The 26,773-nt window shown below is 35.9% G+C and overlaps 2 protein-coding genes across 10 annotated transcripts in view; one reads left to right on the top strand and one right to left on the bottom strand.

Annotated features, from left to right (window-relative positions):
- The window catches only part of ZDHHC15 (zDHHC palmitoyltransferase 15), a 383,378-nt gene that overhangs the window by 111,105 nt on the left and 245,500 nt on the right, over positions 1-26,773 (top strand). The gene's annotated exons all lie outside the window — the stretch shown is intronic.
- MAGEE2 (MAGE family member E2) lies at positions 1,465-3,763 on the bottom strand. The gene has a single exon (XM_010964133.3). The coding sequence runs from the start codon at positions 3,565-3,567 to the stop codon at positions 1,996-1,998; it is 1,572 nt and encodes a 523-aa protein (XP_010962435.2). The 5' UTR covers positions 3,568-3,763; the 3' UTR covers positions 1,465-1,995.

The raw sequence follows: 26,773 nt of genomic DNA, 5'->3' as shown, positions 1-26,773 counted from the left end.
AAGATATACAGATTAAGGATCCAAGGAGGCTGAAGGATGAGAGACTCTCAGTTTAGCTCGGAGGCAGCATGCTATTTCAAGGTCCCAGATTTTGAGTTGCATACTCTCCTGCCTCACAATCACCCCCATCCCATTTTCCAGAACCCCTTTAGCTCAGGCTCTCCTGTTACTCATTTTCTTGTCACCAGAAATACCGCTCTTAGCATTCAGTTTTCCTGGGAATGCTACGTTAGAGGAGATCTCTGGGACATAGTGAGCTTTATCTCCCGGGCAACCGCGGAGTGCGCCTGCGCAGTGGCTTCACCAAACCTGCAGCTCTGATTTGCCTTCCGCACAGCGGCGGGAATTGGGGGCCAAAAGGGTGTATCTCCCCTCCTCCTGTCCCCTCCCCCGGCAAGACCTTTGTGTCATTCTCTTACTGAGGCTGACGAAAATGTGAGGAAAGGCTCCCACCTGATAAGAGGTAGCAGTTGGGGGTAGCCCCTAGTGATTAAATGGATGAAAGGGCAGAAAGCTTGTGGGTGTTAGGAGGTGAGGAAGCATAAAACCTGCCCCACTAATAGACAGCTCTTTCCTTCCCCGCCCCACCTCGCGTTGTAGGAAGACGTTCCGTATAACATACATTACTGAATAGGGCTCCCTTACGGGAATTGTTACATGTCAGTTTTCTAAAGGGCTTGGGGAAAGCCGCGAGCAAGGTTAGAAGCTGCGAGATCCAGGATCTGGCTGGATGGAGAGAACCAAAATACTAACGCTCACCTTAACAGCTTGGGTGCAGAAATAAACAGCGCAGGCAGAGGTTGCCATTCAGAGTTCCTCCAGGTGGATGGTTCGGTCTGACCCAAGATCCAAGACTAGCCGCCTTCAAGGGAACCATTGTTGATTCCCACGACCCACTCTCTGAGGATGTGGATCTTTGTTATCTCTGCCACAGGCTTATGTCTCCCACGTCCCTCTTGAATGCCAACACTGTCTTTCAGAGCTACATTTAAATCCCGCGAAGCCGTTTTACGTACTGCCTCTGACTTCATGAACAATCCTTCCCTCCCTCCCTCTCCCCAACCTCAGGTCTCACAAAAGAAGTCACTAAAGGTTAACTCATCCCCATCCCCAGCCCTCCATACCACCTTATCCTCCCCTACCACCACCTTTGACCACTCCTTATTTCATCCATTGCTTGACACCCGCTCCCTTCACGGTCCCCGGTCACCTCGCAGAACCTAAAATTTAGTTGGGAGTTACTCCTGTAAACTCTCATAGCACTCTGACCTTGATCATATTATACTACTTGCCACAGCAATAATATAATTGCTGGTTTACTTCTATAGCCCCTCCCCCTTATGCCCTGTAGCTGGCTTCATCTTCTTCACCCTTATACTCCCAGCATAAAGCTGTGCTCAGAGCATGGCAGATGCCTAATAAACGTTTTAAAATAAATGAGTAAAATAGTGCTTAAACATGGAGCCTAATTCATTATGCTTTTATTTTTCAGTATGGTCTAGAACTGCAAATCAAATACAGATAAATGGCAGTATTTTTTTTTTAAATAAAACAGTAGACACAATGAGAGAGCATCCACAAATCAGTGATTTTGTATTTGTTTTTGTTGTATGTTGTTACTGTTGTTACTTGACTCCTATACCAGACCATTTTACTGATTATTTCAAATGGCTAAGGAACAACTGTATATTCTCTTCCACATCATACAAAGATTTAAATATTACCAATACATTTTATGCAGCTATCTGAACTTTTACATTGAAAAAGACAGGAATGGTAAATGAGCAATATCATTTATAAACACTGATTATGGTCCCAATTCAAGGGTATATTAAAAGGAAGGAAATACTATTAGAAATGGAACACAAATAGCAAGCACAATGTGTACTTTCCACCCCAACCCTGCCCAACTTCTGATTTAGGGCCCAAGTGCCCATTTCCCCAGGCCCCTTTAATGGTTGCCACCCAACTGAAGTGACACATTTTCCACAGACTTCACATGGGGCCAAAGAAGAACATGGCAGTTGCCTCAGATCTGGCTCTGGCTTCCTCATCTTCAACAGCCTCCCTGTATTGCTCTGGCCAGTCCTGTGGTCGCTTTCTGTAGAGCCTGGCCATGTACTCCAAGGCTTTCATTTTGGTGGTTTCAAGGTGAGCTCGAGGACCCCATAGAAGCTCATATTCAACTGGATTAGAGTAGGACAGTGGCCTACATTCCAAGTAGCGCTGTCTCATAAGCTTGCAGGTGATGGCATGCTTTCTTCCTACATCTACACCGTATCTCCGAAGCAAATTCCAGACATTGGCCTCTTTGACACGGTTGCCCATCAGGAAGATCAAACCCAGGATTGGCATCACATATTCTTGAGTGGGTCTCCCCAGGCTCTCTAGCATCATTTGCTCTTCTTCTGATTCTGGTTGCTGAACAAGGAGGTAGATATGCTCACTGGTATCAACCTCAATCAGAGAAAACCCATAGAACAGATCAAGGATTAGAGTAGCTCGACTGAGGATATTTGGGAACACATCCTCAAACTCTTTGCCAGTGTGAGCCAATAGCTCATCCTGATGTATAGGCAGCAGCTCCTCAGTGACATTAATGGCCAACTGGACCAAATCATTTGCCTTATCATTCATAGTGTCCTCTGACCAGAACTCCAAGCCAGCAGCCTGGCTTCTTTCTTTGGCTTTGTCAGCTTCCAGAGCCTTATTATATTCTTCTGGCCAGCTCCAGGGCTCCTCATCATGGGCCTGTGCCACAAACTTCAGGGCTTCCATCTTTGTGATTTCCTTGTGGGCTCTAGAGCCCCACAAGAACTCAAATTCGAGGGGATTAGTGCCATACACTGGCCAGTACTCCAAGAACCGCATACGCACAAAGTCAGTAGTTAGGAGATTCCTTGTGTTTCCAAAGGGGATATTGATCCTCTGGGGCTCATCCAACACATCGACCTTTAGAAGCAGGTCCCAAATGGAGGCCTCTCTTGCCCGGTTACCATTCAGGAGGATGTGGCCTAGGACCAGGGCCAGGAGACCTGCCTTTGGCATGTCCAGGGATTCTGCTATCCGATCAGTGGTCTGGTGACCCCGTTTGCTGATTAGGTTGTAGGTGTCAGCCTGAGGATCAAGAACCCTCAGGTTCAACCCAAAGACCTGATCCAGATGGGCTGAGGCTCGTCTGAGGATCTCAGGAAACTGATCTGAGTATTCTCTGAGGAACTCCAGCATCTCTGTCTGCTGGATAGACCCCTCAATTTGGCTTTTCATGCGCATGAAATTCACCAAAGCAATCGACTTGTCTTCTAGAGGGTCGTGGACCCTGAGCGCCCCCAAACGTCGGGACTGCTCGTCGATCAGCACCTCGAGGTCGTTCGGGTTCTGCGCAGCCTGGGGAGCGCTGGCACCCTGAGGGTCGACTGGTGCCTGAGGGCCCTGGAGGGCATCAGGAACCAGCATGGAGGTGGGGGACCCGGAGGCATTAGTAGCCTGCATCTCACCCTGGAAGTCGCTGTAATCTGCAGTGGTCTCTGCGCTGCAGTGGCACGCATTCTGGCTTACCAGAGACATGGTTCCAGAAGTCAGGAACAGGAACGGAGAGGTCAGCGATCCGTCGGAGAGAGGGTGGTAGGTGTGTCGGCGCCTCAGCACAAAGCCGAAGCCAGTGGCCAGGAAGCTGGGCAGATCAGAAGTGAGAGCTGATGAGAGGAGCGATCCTTCTACACAAACACCAGCCAGCAAAAACCGCAAACCTCAGAGCTCAAGGCTTTGCCGCAGCCTACGCAGGCGCAGTCGGATTCTGCGACGTGGTGGCCACACCCCCTCCCACTCCCGCCCCCTACTGCTGCCTGGCCTGAGAAGCTGTTTGGAGTGGTTGGTGCTGCAGTCAAACTTGTTAGACAAGTGAATTCAAGAAGGAAGGTAACAAACATAGGTAGAGCAAAGGGGATAAGGGATGGGGGATGTTTAGTGACGCTCCACTTGAAGTTTTTTGTGAGGTATAAAGCTAATAGGCAGAAGAGGATTCTGAGAGGAGAAGGAGGAGGATGTTAACGATGAGAATTATTTTACCGAGTAATTAATCCACCCACTCAACATACGTTTCTTGAGTATGTGTCACATGCCAGGCACAGTGTTGGGTACTAGGGGGCACAACAGAGGACAAACATAATGATTATCCCTTTCTTTGTAGAGCTTACATTCTGGGATAGGTTCAAACAATGGTAATAATGAGAGCTAGCTTTTATGGAGCACTTACTATGTACCAGGCACTATTTCCGGTATTTTCACTTTTCTCATATTAAATCACTTAGTCCTAGCTATGAGGCATCTACTCTTTTTTTTTTTTTTTAATTATGAGACTTACTTTTTTTAGAGCTGTTTCAGGTTCACAGCAGAATTGAGCAGAAAATACAGAGAGTTCACATATAGCCCTCCCCACCCACATGTATATACTCCCCTACCCTCAAAATTCCTCATCAGTGTGGCATATCTGGTACAATTGATGAACCAACACGGACACATTTATTATCAACCAAAGTCCATAGTTTACATTAGGGTTCACTCTTGATGTTGTACATTCTATGGGTTTTGACAAATGCATAATGACATGTAGCCACCACTATAGTATCATACAGAGTAATTTCATTGCCCTAAAAATCCCTTGTGCTCCATTAATTCCTGCCTGCCCCCCTCTCCCTAAACCCCTGGAAATCATGATCTTTTTATTGTTTCTGTAGCTGTGCCTTTTCCAGAATGTCATTTGGTTGGGATCATACAGTTTGTAGCCTTTTCAGACTGGCTTCTTTCATTTAGTAACGTGTCTTTTAAGTTTCTTCCATGTCTTTCATGGCTTGATAGCTGATTTTTGTATGAAAGGTATGAAAGTACAAAATAAGTTTGCTTAACAGCTGGTCACCTTGGGTGGCTAGGGCCAATGTGCACTAGGATGGGTTGAAGAAGAGGATGAAGGTGGTATGACAGGGATGATTGAATTTTCTGTTTCTTCATTAGTTGGGCCTCCATAAGGTGAGAACAGAAACACCAGAATAGAACATGGTTATTTAGGGGTTTGGTCTTGTGTTTGGGGAGGTATAATCCAAACACTTTGACCAGGAAGAGGAGTCTGCTGCTTCACTTTCTGGGAGTGCTACCAAACTAATTGGACTAAATCCTAGCCCTCAACCATCAGGGTATACAGTGAAAAATTGGCAAGGAGAAAAATTTACATTTTTCTGCAGCCACAATTGAAATCCTTTCTTAAATTCTTGATGGTGATGAATACTGCTGCATTCAGTTATCCTGTGCCCTGGAATTCCTTCAGAGGGCACTGGCTTCACATGTGGGGGCTAGACACTTACTTACCTTTGACATTTACCATATCCCAGACGCTTAGAATAGTGAAGCAGGCAGTTCAGGACCATGGATTTGGTCAAGCTGGGCTAAGTAGATCAATGTGTATACAAATGAATGTGCATGTTCTACAAGGTAGAAATGTTCAGTTTCCATGCTGATCATATCAGGAGAATCTTGTGGAAATCAGCACAATCTTTTGAGCTGCTACAAAGGTGTGATTGAGATCAAATCTGATGTGATCCCTCACCCTGGTCTTGCCCCTTCCCTGGAAAGACTCCATATACCTTGTCTAGACAGGTGCTGACCAGGAATAGATTCAGAAAGGATTTTAAATTCTTTAGTCATAAAAGAAAACAGATGTAATTTCCCCCTGAAATTGTTTATCTTCAACATAATTTTAATAAAACATTTTAACTTTATAATTAAGTGCTTTTACTGAGATATAACATATACAGAGTAAAGTGCATAAATCACAAATGTAAACCTTGATAAATTATGACATATTTAACACACCTATGACCATAATGTGGATCAAGAAACAATATTACCAGTATCTCAGAATCTCCTGTGGCACCTCTCCCATCTTTCTCCTCATATTTGTCCCAAGAGGATACCCGTATTCTTACTCCTAGCATCACAGATAAGTTTTGCTGGTTTCTTAGCTTTGTATAATATCAGTGGAATTATACAATATTTACTCATTTGTAGCTCTTTTTTTCCAATAAAAACTCACTATTTCTTGTTAAGTATCCTTGTTGTGTATAGCAGTATTCATTAATTTTAATTATTATGTAGTCTACAATTGTATCAATGTACTTCAACTTATCCTGACAACTTCTGGTGGGCATTACCTTTTTTCCAGTTCTTACATAAAATGCTGCTGTGGACCTTATTGTACCTGTCTTTTGGTTCATGAGTCCATTTATGTTGGAAATAAATCTATAATGGAGTTCCTGGATCATAAGTTAGTGTGTTTTCAGTTTACATAGACATTTCCAGAGAGGTTTTTTTTTTTGAGTTTTTAAAAATTGTTACACAAATTTACACTAGTAGTGTATGAGAGTTCCTAATGCTTATATTCTTGTCTACACTTGATATTATCGTTCTGTTTAATTGTAGGCATTCTAGTGAGTTTGCCGTGTTATATCATTTTGGGTTTTTTTCTTTGTTCATATTAGCTTCTTTCTTTCTTTCTTTCTTTCTTTCTTTCTTTCTTTCTTTCTTTCTTTCTTTCTTCCTTCCTTCCTTCCTTCCTTCCTTCCTTCCTTCCTTCCTTCCTTTCTTTCTTTCTTTCTTTCTTTCTTTCTTTCTTTCTTTCTTTCTTTCTTTCTTTCTTTCTTTCTTTCTGCTTTTCAAACAGAGTTGTCATTTGTTTTCCCAGGCCAATGGACATTAAAGCAGAAAATTAAGAAAAATGGGACATGCTAGAAGTTAGCTAGAAGACAGCAGCAAGCACTGATAGTTGGTAGACATTCAAAGGAAAGAAGATGGAAACTATTCAAAACTGAAATTAGAATTTAAATACTATAGTTGTGTTAGGGCCCTCAGTGCAAGGGAAAGAAGTCCTAGATGTGCTAATTGTCCTCAAGATTTTCAGTGCATAGTACAACTATTAAAGACCTAGATTTATCAAGAAAATTTAACTTCTGCTTATGAAAACAGATAAATATATATTACAGAATTATTATCCCCAAAAATACAAAACAGTAAAAAAAAAGGGTTAGTACTCAAAGGAATAATATAATTACATAGAAAACTCATATATGTAAAATCTCATTCCTGATAAACTGGTGGTCACCAGAGGGGAAAGGGGATAGGAGGTTGTGTGAAAAAGGTGAAGGATATTAAGATGTATAAACTTCCAATTACAAAATAAAGAAGTCACAGAGATGTAATGTACAGCATAGGGAATATTGTAATAATATTGTAATAACTTTCTGTGGTGACAGATAGTAACTAGACTTATTGTGGTGATCAATTTCTAATGTATATAAATGTTGAATCACTATGTTGTACACCTGGAACTAATACAATATTGTATGTCAACTATACTTCAATTTAAAGAAAATAAAAGGAAAAAATTTTCATTCCTGGATGATGCTGTATGTGTATAACATTGTGGTAACTGTACCCCCAATTTTTAAAATTATAATTATCACTCTATTTATTTTTAAACAATAATATTTTTATTCAGAGCTAAATAAGACCTGATCATTGTCATTAAGTTGGAAGATACAAGAACACGTAAAATTTTTTTTCAAAAATTATTCATGTTTCCACCAACCAGAGATATTTACTGTTAGCATTTTAGCATATGTCATTCCAAGTCTACTCTTTTTCCCCTACTTTTTTTTGAAATACAACATTTCTATAGAAAATTTCATAAGTTGTAAGTATTCAGATCAATGAATTTTCACAAATTGGATGTATTTGCATAACCAACAACCAGTTAACAAACAGAATAATATCACCAAGCAGAGGCCCATCCTTTCACCTTCTTCCATGCATTAGAACACCCAAGAGTAACCACCTAAGTATTAACACCATAGATTCATTCTGCATATTTTTGAACTCTATGTAATTGGAAACATGCAGTAAAATTTTTGTGTGTGTCTAGCTTCTTTCATTCAATATATTTGTGAGATGCGTTAATATTATTGCTCGTAGCTTTCAATCATTCATTTTCATTGCTACATGGTAATTTGTTTTATGACCATATCAGAACTTTAAAATTCCATTCTACTGTTGATGGGCATTTGAGTAATTTCCAGTTTTTTTGATAAATAGTGCTACTGTGATTATTCTGGCACATGTCTTTTCATGAACTTTTGCATGCATTTCCATTGGGTACCCAAGAATACCATTGCTGGATTGTAGGTTATGCATATATTCAGCTTCTGACTAAGAGTTTCCTGAAGCAGCTATGCCAGTTTAAACTCCCATGAGCAGGGAATGAGTGTTCTGGTTTCTCCACATCTTCACCAACATTTAGTATTTTCTTTTCCATTATAACTATTTTGATGGGTAGTATAGTGGCATAGCATTGTGGTTTTGATATACTTTTCACTGATGACAAAGGAAATTGAGCTCCATTTCACATATTTATCAGCCATTTGGATATCCTTTTTTGTAATTACCTGTCCAAGTGTTTTACCCATTTTTTCTACTAGTTTATCAGTCTTTTCTTGTTGATTTGTAGAGTTTTTATATTTTATAGCTACAAGTTTATTGTCAAATATGTGTATTGCAGATATCTTCTCTAATATATAAGTTGCCTTTGCACTATCTTAAAGTTCTCTTTGAATGAATGGAAGTTTTTTAAAATTTATCCACTTTTTCTAGGTTGTCTAATTAGTTGGTATATAATTTGTTCATAGTAGTCCCTTATGACCCTTTGTATTTCTGTGTTATCAGTTGTAATTTTTCCTTTTTCATTTCTGATTTTATTTATTTGAATCCTCTATCTTTTTTTTCTTGCTTAGTCTAGCTAATGGCATGTCAATTTTGTTTATCTTTTCAAAGAACTAGTTATATCATTGATCTTTTCTATTGCTTTTTAAGAGTCCATTTCACTTATTTCTGCTCTGATCTTCATTATTTCCTTCTTTCTACTGACTTTGGGCTTTATTTGTTCTTTTTTTAAATTGAAGTGTAGTCAGTTACAATGTATCAGTTTCTGGTGTACAGCATAATATCCCAGTCACATATATGAGTGGAGATATATATGTGTGTGTGTGTGTGTGTTGTGTGTGTGTATGTATGTGTGTGTGTGTGTGTGTGTATACACACACACATTTGTTCTTTTCCTAGCTCCTTTAGGTGTAAAGTTAGATTGTGTATTTGGGATTTTTCTTCTTTTTTGAGGTAGGCCTGTATTGCTGTTAACTTCCCTTTCAGAACTGCTTTTGCTGCATCCCATAGATTTTGGTGTATTTCTGTTCCTATTTGTCTCTAGGTATTTTTAAATTTCTACTTTGATTTCTTTGATGGTCCATTTGTTGTGCAGTAGCATGTTGTTTAATATTCACATTTTTGTGGTTTTCCCATTTTTTTCTTGTGATTGATTTCTAGTTTCATGCCATTGTGGTTGGAGAAGATGCTTGATGTGATTTTGATCTTTTTTAATTTATTGAGATTTGTTTTGTGACCAAAATATGATCTAACCTAGAGAATGTTCCATGTTGACTTTGAAAATAATGTGCATTCTAGTGCTTTTTGATGGAACATTTTCTAAATATTAAGTTTATCCTGTCTAATGTATTGTCTAAGTCCACTGTTCCCTTACTGATTTTCTGTCTGTATGATCTATCCATTGATGTAAGTGGAGTGTTAAAGTTCCTTACTATTATTATAATGATTTCAATTTCTCCTTTTAAGTCCATTAATATTTGCTTTATCTATGTAAGTGCTCCTGTGTTGGATGCATATACATTTATAAATGTTATATATTCTTGCTGTATTGACCCCTTTATCATTATGTAATGCCCTTTTTTGTTTTTTATTCCATTCTTTGTTTTAAAGTCTATTCTGTAAGACCACTTCAGCTTTCTTTTCATTTTCAATTACATGAAATATTTTTCTATCCTTTTGTCTTCAGTCTGTGTGTTCTTATTTCTGAAGTGAGTCTCTTGTAGGGAACATATAGATGGATCTTTTATTTAACCATTCAACCACTGTATGTGTTTCTTTTAAATTTTATTTTATTGAGTTATAGTCAGTTTACAATGTTGTGTCAATTTCCAGTGTAGAGCACAATTTTTCAGTTATAAATGAACATACATATATTCATTGTCACATTCTTCTTCAGCATGAGCTACCACAAGATCTTGTATATATTTCCCTGTGTATGTCTTTTGATTAGTGAATTTATTCCATCTACATTAAAAGTAATTATTGATAGGCTTGTATTTATTGCCATTTTGTTTGTTGTTTTCTGGCTATTTTGTGGTTCCTTTCTGTCTCTTTCTTCTTCTCTTTCTCTTGTCTCTTGCATTTTGGTGATTTTCTTTAGCAATGTTTAGATTCCTTTATCATTTTCTTTTGTGCATTTACTATAAGTTTTTCCCTTGTGGTTTCCATGAGGTTCACATATAACATCCTATGTACATAGCAGTCTCTTTAAAGCTGGCAGCAATTTAAATTTGAACACCTTTCAAAGCTTTTTTCCCTCCCATGTTTTATGCTTTTAATGACACATTGTACTTCTTTTTTACTTTATGCATCCCTTAACTAATTATTGTAATTTTAGTTGATCTTACTACTCTTGCCTTTTAATCTTCATGCTTGCTTTATAAGTGATTGATTCACTATATTATATATTTACCTTTTCCAGTGAGATTTTTACTTTCATATGTTTTCTTATCATTTATTTGTACCATTTCTTTTCAGTTTAAATAAGTCCCTTTATCATTTCTTTTAAGGCTAGTTTAGTGGTAATAAACTTCAGTTTTTGCTCACCTGGGAAACTCTTTATCTATCCTTCAGTTATGAATAATAACCTTGACAGATAGAGTATTCTAACTTATAAGTATTTTCTTTTCAGCACTTCAGATATATCCTGTCATTCCCTTCTGGCCTGTAAAGTTTCTGATGAAAAATCAGGTGATAGTCTTAGGGGGTTTCCTTTGTATGTGATTAGTTTTTTCTCTTGGTGCCTTTAAGATTCTCTCTTAAACTTTTGCCATTTTAATTATAATATACCTTGGTATGGATCTCTTTGGGTTCATCTTGTGTGGGACTCTCTGTGCTTCCTGAATCTGGATGTCTGTTTCCTTCCCTAGGTTAGGGAAGTTTTAGCCATTATGTATTCAAATAAGTTTTCTGTCCCTTTCTCTCTCTCTTCTCCTTCTAGGACCCCCTTAATGCGAATGCTATTCTGCTTGCTGTTGTCCCAAAGGTCCCTTATGGTATCTTCACTTTTTAAAATTCTTTTTTTTTTTTTCATTTTGCTGCTCTATCTGGATGAGTTCCATTGCTTTTTCTTCCAGCTCACTGTTTCATTTTTCTGCCTCATCCCATTTGCTGTTGAACCCCTTTTGTATTTTTCAGTTCAGTTATGACTTATGTTTGGTATTATCTTATATTTTCTGTCTCTTTGTTGAATTTCTCACTGTGTTTGTCCATTCTTCTCCTGAGTTTGGTGGACATTTTTATTACCATTACTTTGAACTCTATCAGGTGGATTGTTCATATCCCTTTTGTTTATTCTTCTTCCTGAAATTTTGACTTGTTCTTTTGATTGGAAAATATTTCTTTGTCTCTCATTTTGTTAATTTTTTTATTGTTTTTATGTATTAGGTAAATCAGCTACCTTTCCCAGTTTTGAAGGAGCGCCTTTATGCTGGTGATGTCCTGTGAGGCTCAGAAGTCCAATGTGCCTGACCACCGGAACTGGGCATTCAAAGGGTGTTCCCTATGTGGGCTACATGAACCTCCTTTTGTGGCTGGGCCAAAGTTGGTGCCATGGCATTCTGGTGGGCAGGGTTGGCTCCCAGAATGGCTGTAGGTTCTGGCCAGCTCTTAGGCTTGAAAGAGGTTTAGGGGTAAGTGGGGCTTTCGGCAGGATATGCCTACTGCTGCTAACAGGTTAGATGAATATTTCCAAAATGGAGTCCATCAGGGCTGTTATAAGAAAGGTAGCCTGAGATCATAAAAATGAGACACTCCTACCAGTGTCTCAGTGCCCCAGGGAGCATCCCAACTGTTTCCTGCCTCTCTGGTAGATGGTTCAAGATTAGTAGGTGGGTCTGTTTCACCTGTGGTCCGTGTGCTTTTCAATCTAGTGTTTTTGCACTGGTTTTCAGGTCAAGTGACTCTGTGTGTGAGCCTTTTTAGAGTGGGTTTTCTGTTTCTGTAATTCTATATTTTTTCTGGATGTATTCCCCATTGTTTTTTAAAGCCAGGTGTTTTGAGGGCTTATCTCTCCCGTGCAAAATCTAAAGATTGGGATGCCTAATGTGCAGTTCAAATCCCTTGCTCCTCTGGGAAAATAACCACACCTTTGTGATCCTTCCCAATTGTGGATTGCTGTGCCTGGGGTGTTTTTTCCTTGGCATGACTGTATAGCTGTTTCTCCTACCCATTTCCATACTGTCCTTTTACCCATTGTTGTGCAGACTCTGTTCATCCAGTTTTCAGGTTCCTTTCAGAGAAAATTATTTCATATGTAGTTGTAGATTTGTTGTGCCTTTTTGAGGAAGTGAGTTCAGGATCTTCATATACCACCATCTTAAACCCTCCCCTTTGGAATTTATTTTTGAGTATGTTATGAGGTAAATGATCATAATTCATTTCTTTTTTTACCATATGGTAAATGGTAAAATACCAATACACTCTTCAGTTGACCAAGCACCATTATTGAAAAAAGTCATGATTTCATTATGCCACTGCAGTGTCACATTTGCCATAAATCATGTGATCATACATGTGTGGACTGGTTTCTGGATATTCAGTTATGTTCCATTGGTCAGGTTGTTTTTCTTTGCAACAATATTACACTGTCTTGTTTTAATTTTCTAATAGATATTGATATCTGGTAATGTTGGTCTTCCAGGTTTTTTCTTTTTCAAGATTGCCTCCACTATTCATGCCCCACTCATCTCTATATGAATTCTAGAATAGCATTCTCAATGTTCACACTAAAGCCTTGAAATTTTGATTGTGACTTCTCAATTTAGGGAGAATCAGTATCTTAAAAACATTGTCTTCCAGTCCATTAAAATAATATATCCCTCCATTTATTTTGGTCTTCTCTGATCTCTCTCAGTAATGCTTTTGAGTATAAATTATCTCTAGCCATAGACTACTAAGAACATACTTGCAGTTGAACAAGTTGGGTTTATTTCTCATTAAAGAGATAATACACAACACGGGGAACTGTCTCAGTAAGAAGGTGTAAGGAGAACTTACTGTAGAATTTGGGCTTAATTTGTGTAATTTGGGGGAGGATCTTAAGTTGTGGTGCACTCTAGATTGGTTACTGTCAGAAAGTGGGGACAATTCTATGTTTGGATATCCTAATAAATCTTGTCTGGAAAGTTAGAAGCCTAGAGTGAGGCTAAGGATATAATTGATAAAGGAGTAGCAGTCACTCATATTAGCCAGTATAGAATGATGTTTGGTTATTTTTGTGGCTTTGATCATTTTCATGTTTTTATCTGTGTTTAGATCTGATTGTGGTGTGGTCTTGTTTTTGTCTTGATCAATCATGGTCACAGAATGGTCTTATCTAATGTTGATGATCTGTGAAAGTGTTCATGTTCAACAGAAGAGCACCATAGCCTATCTGATAGTATAACAGGCCAGTCTTGTATGTCAGGGGCTGCCTTTCCCTTTTTCAGTGCTCCCTTTTGGCCAAGGGCAAGCAAAGTCAGGACACAGAAGATTAATCTATGATATCCAGGTTTTCATCATTGTTGAGATTTTGCTGATCAGAGGTTATTTAAAAAGGATATAGTTTGTAAGCTGGCTCAAGTTAGTTTCTCCTGCTCTATTTGTTTCAGAGTGAGTTGAATTCTATGATGTAACAAGCACTGATCAGTAGCATTTAAGTCTCTGGACAGGATCCAGGCCAACTGTTGCACAAGAAGTTTTCAGAAACAAATTGATTGTTAGTCTTTAAATCATTCTTGAAGTCAAAGACCTATATTGTAAAATTCAGTCAATGAGTACAGCTTAGTCTATTTTAGAGGCCTAGCTAATCATGGGCTTATTTGTTTGTCCTGAATTATGTCAGTGCAACCAGAAATGTTTGCTATAATCTCTCTCTCGATGTCTCTATCTCTCTCTCTCTCTCTCTCTCTCTCTCTCTCTGTATATGCATGTATTTATATGTGTGTGTTTGTGTATGTGTATGTGTGAATATATATATATATATATGATTTCATACATATATGAAATATATATATGAAAGGTCAGGGGAAAGATGGTCATATCCAGCAATTGGTTACATTCAGAGTAGCTATAGTCTGGAAAAACATACAGGAGAGTTTTGTTTTTCCTTCCAAATGGTGTCAAAGATAACAGGATGGAGATAAGGGAGAGTAAGATTGACAGTAAAGCAAAAATTCAGGAGAGTGATAAAAAAAAAAAATCAGTCTTGTTGCATTGCCTTGGGTAGAAATTATCCACTTCTGTAGTCACAGACTCCTGGAGGATACCTAAGAATTCTCAGTTTAATATATTTCAATGGAATAAATATTCTAGCAGCCATGAAGAAATGATATATATTTTTAAAATTGAGAAACATAAATCAAAGTATCAACACCTTAGAGTTTTACTGTTATGCAGTACCTGGTAAGGTCTTTTCCAACTAGGTTCAAACTAGTTTTTCTGTTGTCTATTTCAAAAGACCAAATCTCAAGATTGTAGATTTTGCAGAGGCTGTTTAGGTGGGTATTTGGTAAATGTACCTTGTACCCATTGGTGATAAAGCTGGAAGTATTGTATCAATATTTAATCACACAGGCCTGTAATATGGTAGAATCTCCAATTGTAAGTGAAATTCCCAAATGCATGAGAATCTGCTATTAACTCAGTAGGAGATGACCTATGGGTCCTAGGGAGATTTGGTCTTATTATCATAAGACTAATACCAATATTTTGGGCCTTGAAGGTATAAGGGTTTCTGAGAGCTTTGCTAATTTTAGTTTTAGGATTTCAATAATTCTCTCTACATTTCCTGAGGACTGTGGATAATAAAGATAATGAAGTTTCTCAGTAAAAGGTAGAAATTTACAGAGTTTGTTAATAACATCAGTAAAATGAGTGCTTCTGTCACTAGAGAAGAAGCGGGAATTCATCAGGTTGGAAAAATGAAAGCAAGCTTTTTTTCTTGCTACAGTTAGTGCTGTAGCTTTTCAGTAAGAAAACACTTCAATCCAACTTGACAATAAACAAACAATAACAAGAATATATTCAAAATACATTTCGAGAGGTATTTGTGTAAAGCCTGTTTGGAGGTGTTCAGAGAGCCACAGAAGTTTTGGAAACTGTCTATTTCTCATAGTTTTATCAGGATTTTACTGTTGACAGGTTGAATGTGTATTGGTGACATCCTCATAATATTTCTAAAATTAACTCATGAATGCTAGCTTGTTTAATATCATGGCCAGTGTAGCTCAGTTGTGAGTACTATCAAGAATTTTTGCTAACTCCATTTTAAAGGGTATGGTACTACCAGTCAGCTATCTTGAAAGCACATTTATATTATCTTAATTTTTCCATTTCCTTTTTTTATTTTTGGAATCAAGGGCATATGTCTAACAATTAACATTAGCTTTTTTTTATTATTCCTTCAAGGACTCATGTTTCAATGTGATTACAGGAGCAATTAATTTATCTTGGTTAATGATGCTTTTTAAAAATCCTGATGGTCACCTAAAGCATTATTATGAGATTCTGGATCTTTGCACTCTGAGTGACTTTTTATTTTATTTTGACTAAAGCTATTTCCTTACATAACAGCAAAGCATTTAAATGTTCTTTAATTTGCCATCAATTTTTAAATAGAGGTTCCTATAGAAGTAACTTCTTTATTTCCAAAGAATTCCAAAGTCATAGACTAATCTAAAAGCATATATTTAATCAATTTAATATTTATTTGATTATCTTTTGTTAGTTGGTAAATCTGGATGAGGGCAGTTAATTTAGTCATATGAACAATTTCTGTGAGAAGCTTATGTTTTATGGGGTTAAGTCTATGATAATTTATATCTTATGACAACTTTTAGTTTTACTTTTTATTTGTGAACCACTACAAATAAAATTAAACCAGAATTATTCAAGAGAGTCTTTAGAACAATCGTGTAGGGCATGGATAGTCTCCTAATAGAGGTAGGAAATCATGGAATATTTTCTTGTCAGGTAAAGAAGTGTGGGCAGCTGAGTTTGAAATTTTGCAACAGTGGACATTAAGTGGGAAGGAGAAAATAATCATAAGAAGTTAGGTGCCTAGATTAAAGTTAGTGTTATTTTATTTTTTCTGAAAGAATTTATATGGCATGAGAAACCACTAAGTTTAGTAGAGGCTCTAGACCTAAGTTAATTGAAGTTTTTCATATTTTGCTATTGCTTTTATAGCTCTTAGACAAGGTGGATATGTGCCTAATTATCAGTATACTTCTTTTAGCTTGGAAAATTCAATCGTTGAAAGATACTTAAATTGGAATATTTTAATTATGTATAACTAACTGAGGAAGGTAAATTCTCTTTTGTCATAGCTTTTATAATATGTTTTGTAAATAAAAACTATCATGACTGTTTTAACTTTATTAAAATGTAGAGTTTTTTTGATAAACCTAGTTATTTTTGTTTATCTTTCTTTTACCAGGTGAAAGAGGAAGTGTTTGTGCTATCTAAAGTCTGATTTAGAAAATTCAATATTAGTTTAAGCATAAAAGATATTGTAATAATTTTATTATTATTAATTTTTTCCATGAGCACTATTTTATATTATTTTAACAAATGTGAGGGAGCAAGAATAAATATATGTATGATAATCCAAAAGCATTTGCAAATTTTGTTTATCTATTGATTTTAAGAAATAAGAGTATATTAAAATTATGTTTGGCAAACAATATTGTGTACCTTTATTTTTAAAGACTTGTACAGACATTCAAAGATTACTTATTATTTGACAGATCCTTGGTTTTAAAGTTAGTTGAAAATTGCAATTTAGTTAGCACATTAAATCTTCATGATTCGAAGCATTCAAAGAATTTTCATAAAATTAATCCCTTTTATTTTTTATTTAAAATGTTTTAAAATTTTTATACAATTTTATAGGTAACTTTCCATTTAAGTTATTACAAAATATTGGCTATATTCCCCGTGTTGTACAATACATCCTTGAGACTATCTTACACCCAATAATTTGTATCTCCCACTCCCCCACCCCTATATTACCATTCCTCTCCTTCCCACTGGTAACCCCTAGTTTGTTCTCTATATCTGTGAGTCTTCTTTTTTCTTATACTCACTAGTTTGTTGTACTTTTTACATTCCACATATAAGTGATATTATACAGTATTTGTCTTCTCTGTCTGACTTATTTCACTTAACATAATGCCCTCCAAGTCCATCCATGTTGCTGCTGATGGCAACATTTCATTCACTTTTATAGCTAAGTAGTATTCCATTGTGTATATACACTACATCTTCTTTATCCATTCATCATTGATAGACACTTAGGTTGCTTCCATATCTTGGCTATTGTAAATAATACTGCTTTGAAGATTGGGATGCATGTATCTTTTCAAGTTAGTGTTTTTGTTTTTTTCAGAGATATATGCTAGAGTGGAATTGCTGGGTCATATGGTAGTTCTATTTTTAGTTTTTTGAGAAACCTCCATAGTGTTTTCCGCAGTGGCTACACCAATTTACATTCCCAACAGTGTAGGAGGGTTACTTTTTCTCCACATTCTCGACAACATTTGTTGTTTATGTTCTTTTTGATGATAGCCATTCTGACCAGTGTGAGGTAATATCTCATTGTGGTTTTGATTTGCATTTCCCTGATCATTAGCGATGTTGAGCATCTTTTCATGTACCTGTTGACCATCTGTATTTTCTCTTTGGAGAAATATCTGTTTGAGTCTTCTGCACATTTTTTAAGCAAGTCACTTTTTTTTCTGATGTTGAGTTGTATGAACTGTATATATATGTTGGATATTAATCCTTTATTAGTCATATCATTTGTAAATATTTCCTCCCAGTCAGTAGGTTGTCTTTTCATTTTGTTGGTTTCCTTTGCTGTGCAAAGCTTTTGAGTTTAATTAGGCCCTATTTGTTTATTTTTGCTTTTATTTTCTTTACTTTAGAAGACAGATACAAAAAATATTAATATGATTTATGTCAAAGAGTGTTCTGCCTATGTTTTCCTCTAGGAGCTTTAAAGTATCCAGTCTTACATTTGGGTTCCATTTTGAGGGGTTCTTTTTGTATATGGTGTTAGAGAATGTTCTAATTTCATTACATACATATATATAAAATATAGCTGTCCAGTTTTCCCAGCACCACTTATTGAAGAGACTTTCTTTTCTTCATTGTATGTTCTTGGCTCCTTTGTCATAGATTAATTGACCATAAGTGCATGGGTTTATTTCTGGGCTTCCTATCCTTTTCCATAGATTGATGTGTCTGTTTTTGTGCCAGTACCATATACTGTTTTGATTACTGTAGCTTTATAGTATAGTCTGAAATCAGGGAGCATGATTCCTCCAGCTCTCTTCTTCTTTCTCAAGATTTTCTTGGCTATTTTGGGCCTTACGTGTTTCCATATAAATTTTTAAATTATTTGTTCTAGTTCTCTGAAAAATGCCATTAGTATTTTGATGGGGATTGTATTGAATCTGTATATTGCCTTGTAATATGGCCATTTTAACAATATTGCTTCTTCCAATCCAAGAACACTGTATATCTTTCCATCTGTTTGTGTTGTCTTCAGTGTTCTTCATCATGTCTTAGTTTTCTGAGTACAGGTCTTTTACCTCCTTAGGTAAGGTTTATCCCTAAGTATTTTATTCTTTTTGATGCAATGATAAATGGATTGTTTCCTTAATTTCTTTTTATGATATTTTGTTGTTAGTGTATAGAAATTCAACTGATTTCTGTATATTAATCTTGTATCCTGCAAGTTTATGAAATTCCTTGATGAGTTCTAGTAGTTTTCTGATAGCATCTTTAGGATTTTTCTATATATAGTATCGTGTCATCTGCAAACAGTTACAATTTTAAAACAAGCTTCTCTATGTCACCAAAAATCTTGCTGAGATTTTCAAAGGAATTGCATAAACTTGTAGATCAATTTTAGTAAACTGATATCCTTATACTACAATGAGTCTTTCAGTCCAACAATATGATATGTCACTACGTTTATTTGTCCTTTTTGATTTCCTCTCTAGCACTGTGCAGTTTTCAACAACAAAGTCTTGTACGTTGGGATGATTAGATTCATACCTAAATATTTTGTGAAGTTTTTTTTTTTGTTAGTGATTGTAAATGCTTTTGTATTTTTAATTTCAATATCCAAATGTTTATTGTATATATATAGAAATACAATAGATTTTTATATGTTTATCTTGTATTCTGTGACATTGCTGAACTCAATAATTAGTTTTAGGAAATTATTTTTGTGGATTCTTTGAAATTTTCTATGTGAGAAAGCATTATTTGCAAATAAAGACTTTTATTTCATCATATTAAATATGTATTTCTTTTTTGTGTCTCTTTGTTGTCACTAGAAATTTCAGTATTATGGTAAATAAAAGTTATGAGCATAAGCATCCCAGTTCTAGGGAGAAGTACTCAGTCACCATTAAGTACAGTGTTAACTGTAGATGTTTTGCAGATGCTTTTAAGGAAGTTGAGGAAATTGCACTCTGTATGTAGTTTTCTGAGATTTTATATCATGGATGTGTGTTGAATTTTGTCAAAAACTTGTTCTGAATCAATTGATGTCATCATATGATTTTTCTTCTTTTGTATGTTGATATGGTGGATTACATTGATTTTCAAATGTTGAACCAGCCTTTCCATACCTTGAAAAATCCCATTTGCTCACAATGTATAATTATTTTTATACATTGCTGAAATTGATTAGCTAATATTTTGCTGAATATTTTGCATCCAAGTTAATGAGAAATGTTGGTGTATAGTTTTCTTTGACTGTCTTTGTCTAGTTTTGGTGTCAAGGTCTCATTAAATGGGCTGGGAATTGTTCTCTCTTATTTTCTGGAGGAGACTGTATAAAATTTGTGTTAATTTTTCTTCAAATGTTTGGTAAAATTCTCCAGTGAAGCCATCTAGACCAGGAGTTTTCCTTTGGGGAGATCTTTAATTACAAATTCAATGAATTTAATGATTATAAGACTGTTCCAGTTATCTATTTTATCTTGGCTGAGATGTGGTATTTTGTGTTTTTAGAAGAATTGATGAATTTTTCTAAGTTACCAAATTTATGAGTATAAAGTTGTCCATAGTTTTCCCTTCTTATACTTTTAATGGTTGGAGGATTTGTAGTGATATCCTCAATTTCATTCCTGATATTGGTGGTTTGTATGTTCTTTTTTTCCTCTTTGTCAATCTCAATAGATGTTTATCAATTTTATTGATTTATTTTAAAGAATCATCTTCAATTTCATTGATTTTCTCTATTGTTGTTTTCAATTTAATAGATTTCTGCTCTTATTTTATTATTTGCTAACTTCTACTTGTTTTAGACTCATTTTACTTTTCTTTTTCTAAGTTCTTGAGGAAGGAATATAGATTATTGATTCGAGATCTTTCCTCTTTTCTGATGTAAGCATTTAGTGCTATAAATTTTTCTGTAAGCACTACTTCAGCTTCATCTCACAAATTTTGATAGGTAGTGCTTTCATGTATTTCAAAAATTTTTTTCTCTGAGACTTCCTGTTTGACTCATGGATAATTTCAATGTGGATTTTTTAAAATGTCCAAGCATTGGAAGAGTTTCCTTTTTTGTATTATTGTTGTTTAATCCATTATTTGATAAAAGTGTATGATTTTTAATTATTTTAAAGTTGTTGAAGTTTATGTCCAAAGTTATGGTCTGTCCTCGTGAATTTTCCATGGACACTTGAAAAGAATGTATATTCTGCTGTTGTTGGCTGGAGTGCTTTATAAATGTCAATTAGATCTTTTTGTCTGATATTGCTGCATTCTTCTGTGTTCTTGCTGATTTTGTCCAGTTGTTCCATCAATTATTGAGAGAGCAGTTTGATGTCTTAAAATGTAATTAAGGATTTTTTATCCTTAATTAAGGATTAAAATCCTTTCAGTTCTATTAGCTTTTACATCACATATTTTACTGCTGTTATTTGGTGCATAGATATTTAGGATTCCTTGTCTTCTTAGTTATTGATCCTTTTATTATTATTCAGTGTCCCTCTCTGTCCCTAGTGTTTTCCTTTGCTCTGATATATACTTTATCTTATGATTGATATTGGCACTCTGCTTATTTTTTTTATCAGTTTGCATTGTAAATCTTCTTACATCTGTCTACTTTAATCTGCCTATGCAGTTATATTGCAAATGAATTTCTTATAGACAGCATATAGGTAAGTTTTGTTCTTTTATCCACTCTGCCAATCTCTGTCTTTTAATTGGCTATTTAGACTACTTATATTTAATGTAATTATTGACTATTTTGGGTTGGGTCTACCATTATTTGTTTCTGTTTCTTTCTTACTCCCCTTTTCTATTTTCTTGCCTTCCTTTGGGATACTGGAATATTTAAATGATTCAATCTTATTTTATTCATAGTGTTCTTGTGTATATATCACTTTATATAATTTTAAGTGGCTTTTCTAAGAGTTAAAAATACATATACATAACTTATCACCACCTATTATTATCAGTGTTTAACCACTTAGAGTGATGTATTGAAAATTTCCTTCTATTTAAGTCCTTATATTCTCTACATTTAAAAAAATGGTCTCATATATATCCTCTACTTTCATTGAGCCAGACAACATTATTTTAATTTTTTTCCAATCCTCAAATATGATTAAGAAATTCATGAGAATAATCTATTATGCTTACCCTATTTTTACACATTATGATGTTGTTCTTACCTTTTTGAATGTCTGTGTTTTCTTCTGTTACTATTTTCTCTGTGCTTAAGAAAGAATTTAGCTATTATTTAAGGATAGGTCTGCTAGTGACAAATTCTCTTTGTTTCCCTTCATATGGGAATGTCATCATTTTTCCTTCATTCCTGAAAAATAGTCTTACCAGATATAGAATTCATGGTTGGCAATAATTTTTCTTCAGCACTTGAAAGATATACCACTTGATTCTGGCCTCAATAGAAATTCACTTTTTTTCAAATTGTTCTTTTCCATATGGATAATGCATAATTTCTCTCTACGTACTTTTACAATGTTTTTTCTTGGTATTTATTTTTCATAAGTTTATCATGTGTCTTTTCACAGGTTTCTTTTTATTTGTCTATTTTTGCAGTTCACTCAACCTTTTTGTTCTGTAAGTTGCCATATTTGGAATGTTTTAAGCTATTATTTTTGAATACTTACCCACTTACCCCTTTTCATCTGAGACTTTGATATTATGAATGTTAGACCTTTCGTTATTGTCTCACAGAGCCCTGAGGACTTGTTTGTTTTTTTCAGTCAATTTTCTGTTTTTCATATTGAATAATTTTATTATTCTTTTCTCAAGTTTACTCATTCCATCTTCTATCATTGCCATTCTACTGTGAAGTCAATCAGCATTTTTTTCTTTTGTTCTACTCTTCAGTTCTAGAATGTACACTTGGTCTTTTGTTATAACTTCTACTTTTTATGTGATATTTTCTAATTTTTCAGTTGCTTCATGATTATTTGTAATTTATTGTTGGAACATTTTTATAATGACTGCTTTAAAAACCTTGCTCAGAACAGTTGGAACCTCATATATTACTGGTGTAAATGCAAATGTATGTGGCCACTACAAGAAACATTTTGGAAGTTTATCAAAAAGTTAAATATACAGTTACCATATGATCCATCAATTCCACTCTTAGGTATAAACACAAAAGAAATGAAAGAAAGCATTTATACAAAGACTTGTACACATAGCAGTATTATTTATAATAGCCAAAAAGTGGAAACAATGTGAATATATGCTAACTGATGAATGGATCAAAAATATTAGTGTATCTATACAATGGAGTATTATTCATCAATAAAAGAATTAAAATACTAATGCATACTATAATATGAATAATGCTTATAAACCTGATGAATGAAAGAAACCAGTTATAAAAGGTGATGTATGATTTCATTCATATGAACTGTTCATAATAGGCAAATTTATAAAGACAGAAAATTGACTCCTGCTTTCTTAGGCTTGGGAGGTTAAATGGGAATGATGGTTAACTGCTCATAGATATAGGTTTCTTCTAGGAGGATGTGACATGTTCTAAAATTAGATTGTGGTTACGGTTGTACAACCCTATGAATATACTGAAAAAACACTGAACTGCACACTTTACATGGGTGAATTGTATGTTTGAGAACTATATCTCAATAAGTGTATAAAAATTGTCAGATAATTCCAATATCTTATTCATACTGCTTTTGGTATGGATTGATTATCTTTTCTCATTCAAGTTGATTAGTTTTCTAGAGCTGTCATAATAAAGTACCACAAACTAGGTGGCTTAAACAACAGAAATTTATTGATTCACAATTTTGGTGGCTAGATATCACATTATTACTGGTAGGGTTGGTTTATTCTGAGAGCTGTGAGAAAGAATCTGTTCCATGCCTCTAACCTAGCTTTGGGTGGTTTAGTGTATAGTTCTGGCCTTCTTTTGTGGGATGTACTTTCAATAATTTAATTTTCTGAACCTTTGCAATGCTATTGTAGTCTACTTTGTTCTTCTGGTTCTGCTTGATCTCCTGCTGTATCCATGCTAGTTCCACCTGTGAGTATGAAAGTTTTTTCCCTGGGCCATTAGGTGAGGGATATAGGATACCAATCCCATTGAACAGAGAGCAGTTTTCTAGGACTATTTTCCAGCCACCCAATGTGAGTGAGCTCACTACTTAATCTCTACTAGTGGCACCAGGAAAGGGAAGCACCTATTTGTACCACCTTCATCCTCTGAGTAGAGAATCAAGAGTCACAGGATCTGGACCATTGACCTCATTCAACTCTAACACTGGGTAAAGGACTGGGAATAAGTGGACCAGGCTGCCTTCTGCCATTGGGTGAAAATCCAGAAGACACTTGGCTTTGGTCTTATTCTACTACTTCATTAAGGACCAGGAGCTTCTGGGTCTAGGTGGCCCTCTGATACACTGGATGGAGAGCTGGGATACACTAGGCTTACTGGAATCCTAGGCGCTAATGTTGGGGTCTGCCTGCTGCGGGTGTGTTTGACACATGAGTTAGTTGGCCTGCCTAGTTTCTCTGTTGTTGCTGATTCAAGAATATTGATCCACTAATGGAACAGAATAGAGAGCCCAGAAATGAACCCACAAACTTTTGGTCAACTCATCTTTGACAAAGGAGGCAAAAACATACAGTGGAATAAAGACAGGCTCTTCAGCAAATGGTGATGGGAAAACTGGACAGCAGCATGTAAATCAGTGAAGCTAGAACACTCCCTTACACCATACACAAAAATAAACTCAAAATGGAACAAAGGCTTAAACATAAGACAAGATACAATAAACCTCCTAGAAGAAAATATAGGCAAAATATTATCTCACGTACACCTCCAATATGTTCTCCTAGGGCAGTCTACTCAAGCAATAGAAATAAAAGCAAAAATAAACAAATAGGATCTAATTAAACTTATAAGCTTCTGCACAGCAAAGGGAACCATAAGTAAAACAAAATGACAACCTACGGAATGGGAGAAAAGTTTTGCAAATGATGAAACTGACAAAGGCTTGATCTCCAGAATATGTAAGCAGCTCATACAACATAATAAGAAAAAACCAAACAACCCAATCCAAAAATGGGCAGAAGACCTGAACAAGCAATTCTCCAAGGAAGACATACAAATGATCAATGGGCACATGAAAAAATGCTCAGTATCACTAATTATCAGAGAAATGCAAATCAAAACTACAATGAGGTATCAACTCACACCAGTCAGAATGGCCATCATTCAAAAATCCACAAATGACAAATGCTGGAGAGGCTGTAGAGAAAGGGGGGCCGTCCTACACTGCTGGTGAGAATGCAGTTTGGTGCAGCCACTGTGGAAAACAGTATGGAGATTCCTCAAAAGTCTAGGAATAGACTTACCATATGACCCAGTCATCCTGCTCCTGGGCATATATCCAGAAGGAACCCTACTTCAAAATGACACCTGCACCCCAATGTTCATAGCAGCACTATTTACAATAGCCAAGACATGGAGACAGCCTAAATGTCCATCAACAGATGACTGGATAAGAAGATGTGGTATATTTATACAAGGGAATACTATTCAGCCATAAAAACTGACAACATAACGCCACTTGCAGAAACATGGATGTCCCTGGAGAATGTCATTCTAAGTGAAGTAAGCCATAAAGAGAAAGAAAAATACCATATGAGATCGCTCATATGTGGAATCTAAAAAACAAAAATGAACATAAATACAAAACAGAAACAGACTCATAGACATAGAATACAAGCTTGTGGTTGCCAAGGTGTTGGGGGGGTGGGAAGGGATAGACTGGGATTCCAAAATTTGTAGATATTGACAGGCATATGTAGAATAGATAAACAAGATTATACTGTATAGCACAGGGAAATATATACAAGACCTTGTGATAGCTCACAGTGAAAAAAATGTGACAACGAATATATGTATGTTCATGTATAACTGAAAAATTGTGCTCTACACTGGAATTTGTCACAACATTGTAAAATGACTATAACTCAATATAAATATGTTAAAATATAAAAGAACATTGGCCCACTGCTGCTGGCGACTATAATTGAAGAAAGGTATGGTTTTCACTGCCAAAAGTAGATTGTTTTACTGCTAGTGACTGAGAAATGAGTTGTAGTCTCTTCCTGTTCTTCTGGCATTGCTTCTGGGAACAGATTGTGGTGGATGTATTGACTGCCTGGGCTCTGCTAGTGTTGATCCTGTGGGCAAATCGAGCTGTGTACTCTGGTTTTTAATATACACCACTTCTAATATACACAAAGAATTCATCTCTTAAATGAGTTCTTTAAGAGAACTTGTGCTTCTGGCCAAAATGGATTACTAGGGAGCATATTTACCTTCCTTTCTGAAATATTTTTTTTAAAAACAGACAAAATATATGAAACTATAATTTTAAAAAGCAGGTAGTGAAATACAGTGACACTTGATAATCATGAAGCTAACAAAATGAGCTCTACAATTGTCTCAGCTTACTTCCCTGAGAGAGTTTCTAAGCCTCAGTATAGTAACGGGAATTGTAATGGGAATCCAGTGTGCCTTAGGGACTATCAGCTAAATAAATGATGCTGAGAATCAGGGGAAACCAAGGTAACTAGAGTTTGCAAGACAGAGTAAAGATGAGAGAGCTAGCTGCACATAGAGTGAATAATAAAGAGAAACAGAGTTCCACTCAAGTATGCAGCAGATTGCTCAGTGCTTGCATGTGAGGAAAGTACCTGAAAGCAGGAAAAAAACTATGAAAAAATCTGAGGGAAGAGCACTCACTAAGAAATAGTGCCTCTTCCAATCATCTGGATTGGAAAACCTCCTAACTCATGGTATAGTAGGTAAAGTACTCAGGAGGGGCTTGTCTCAGTAGTGGGGAATAATTATCCCTAGACTAAATAGTGCTCTGGTCCCACCTAACAAATAATAAAAACAGAACCAGAAAGGCTCAAATTGTTTCCATGTAACTTAAGCATATCACAGAGCAATGCTCAAGAATATTTATAGGAATACAAAAAATTA

Source organism: Camelus bactrianus, chromosome X (genome assembly GCF_048773025.1).
Source record: "Camelus bactrianus isolate YW-2024 breed Bactrian camel chromosome X, ASM4877302v1, whole genome shotgun sequence".
Lineage (NCBI taxonomy): Eukaryota > Metazoa > Chordata > Mammalia > Artiodactyla > Camelidae > Camelus > Camelus bactrianus.
Note: the sequence above shows the minus strand (reverse complement) of the source record. Positions and strands in the feature narration are given on the sequence as shown.

Bases quoted from the DNA above. Each gene is read 5' to 3' on its own strand.
- MAGEE2 (XM_010964133.3), bottom strand. From the start codon at position 3,567: ATGTCTCTGGTAAGCCAGAATGCGTGCCACTGCAGCGCAGAGACCACT.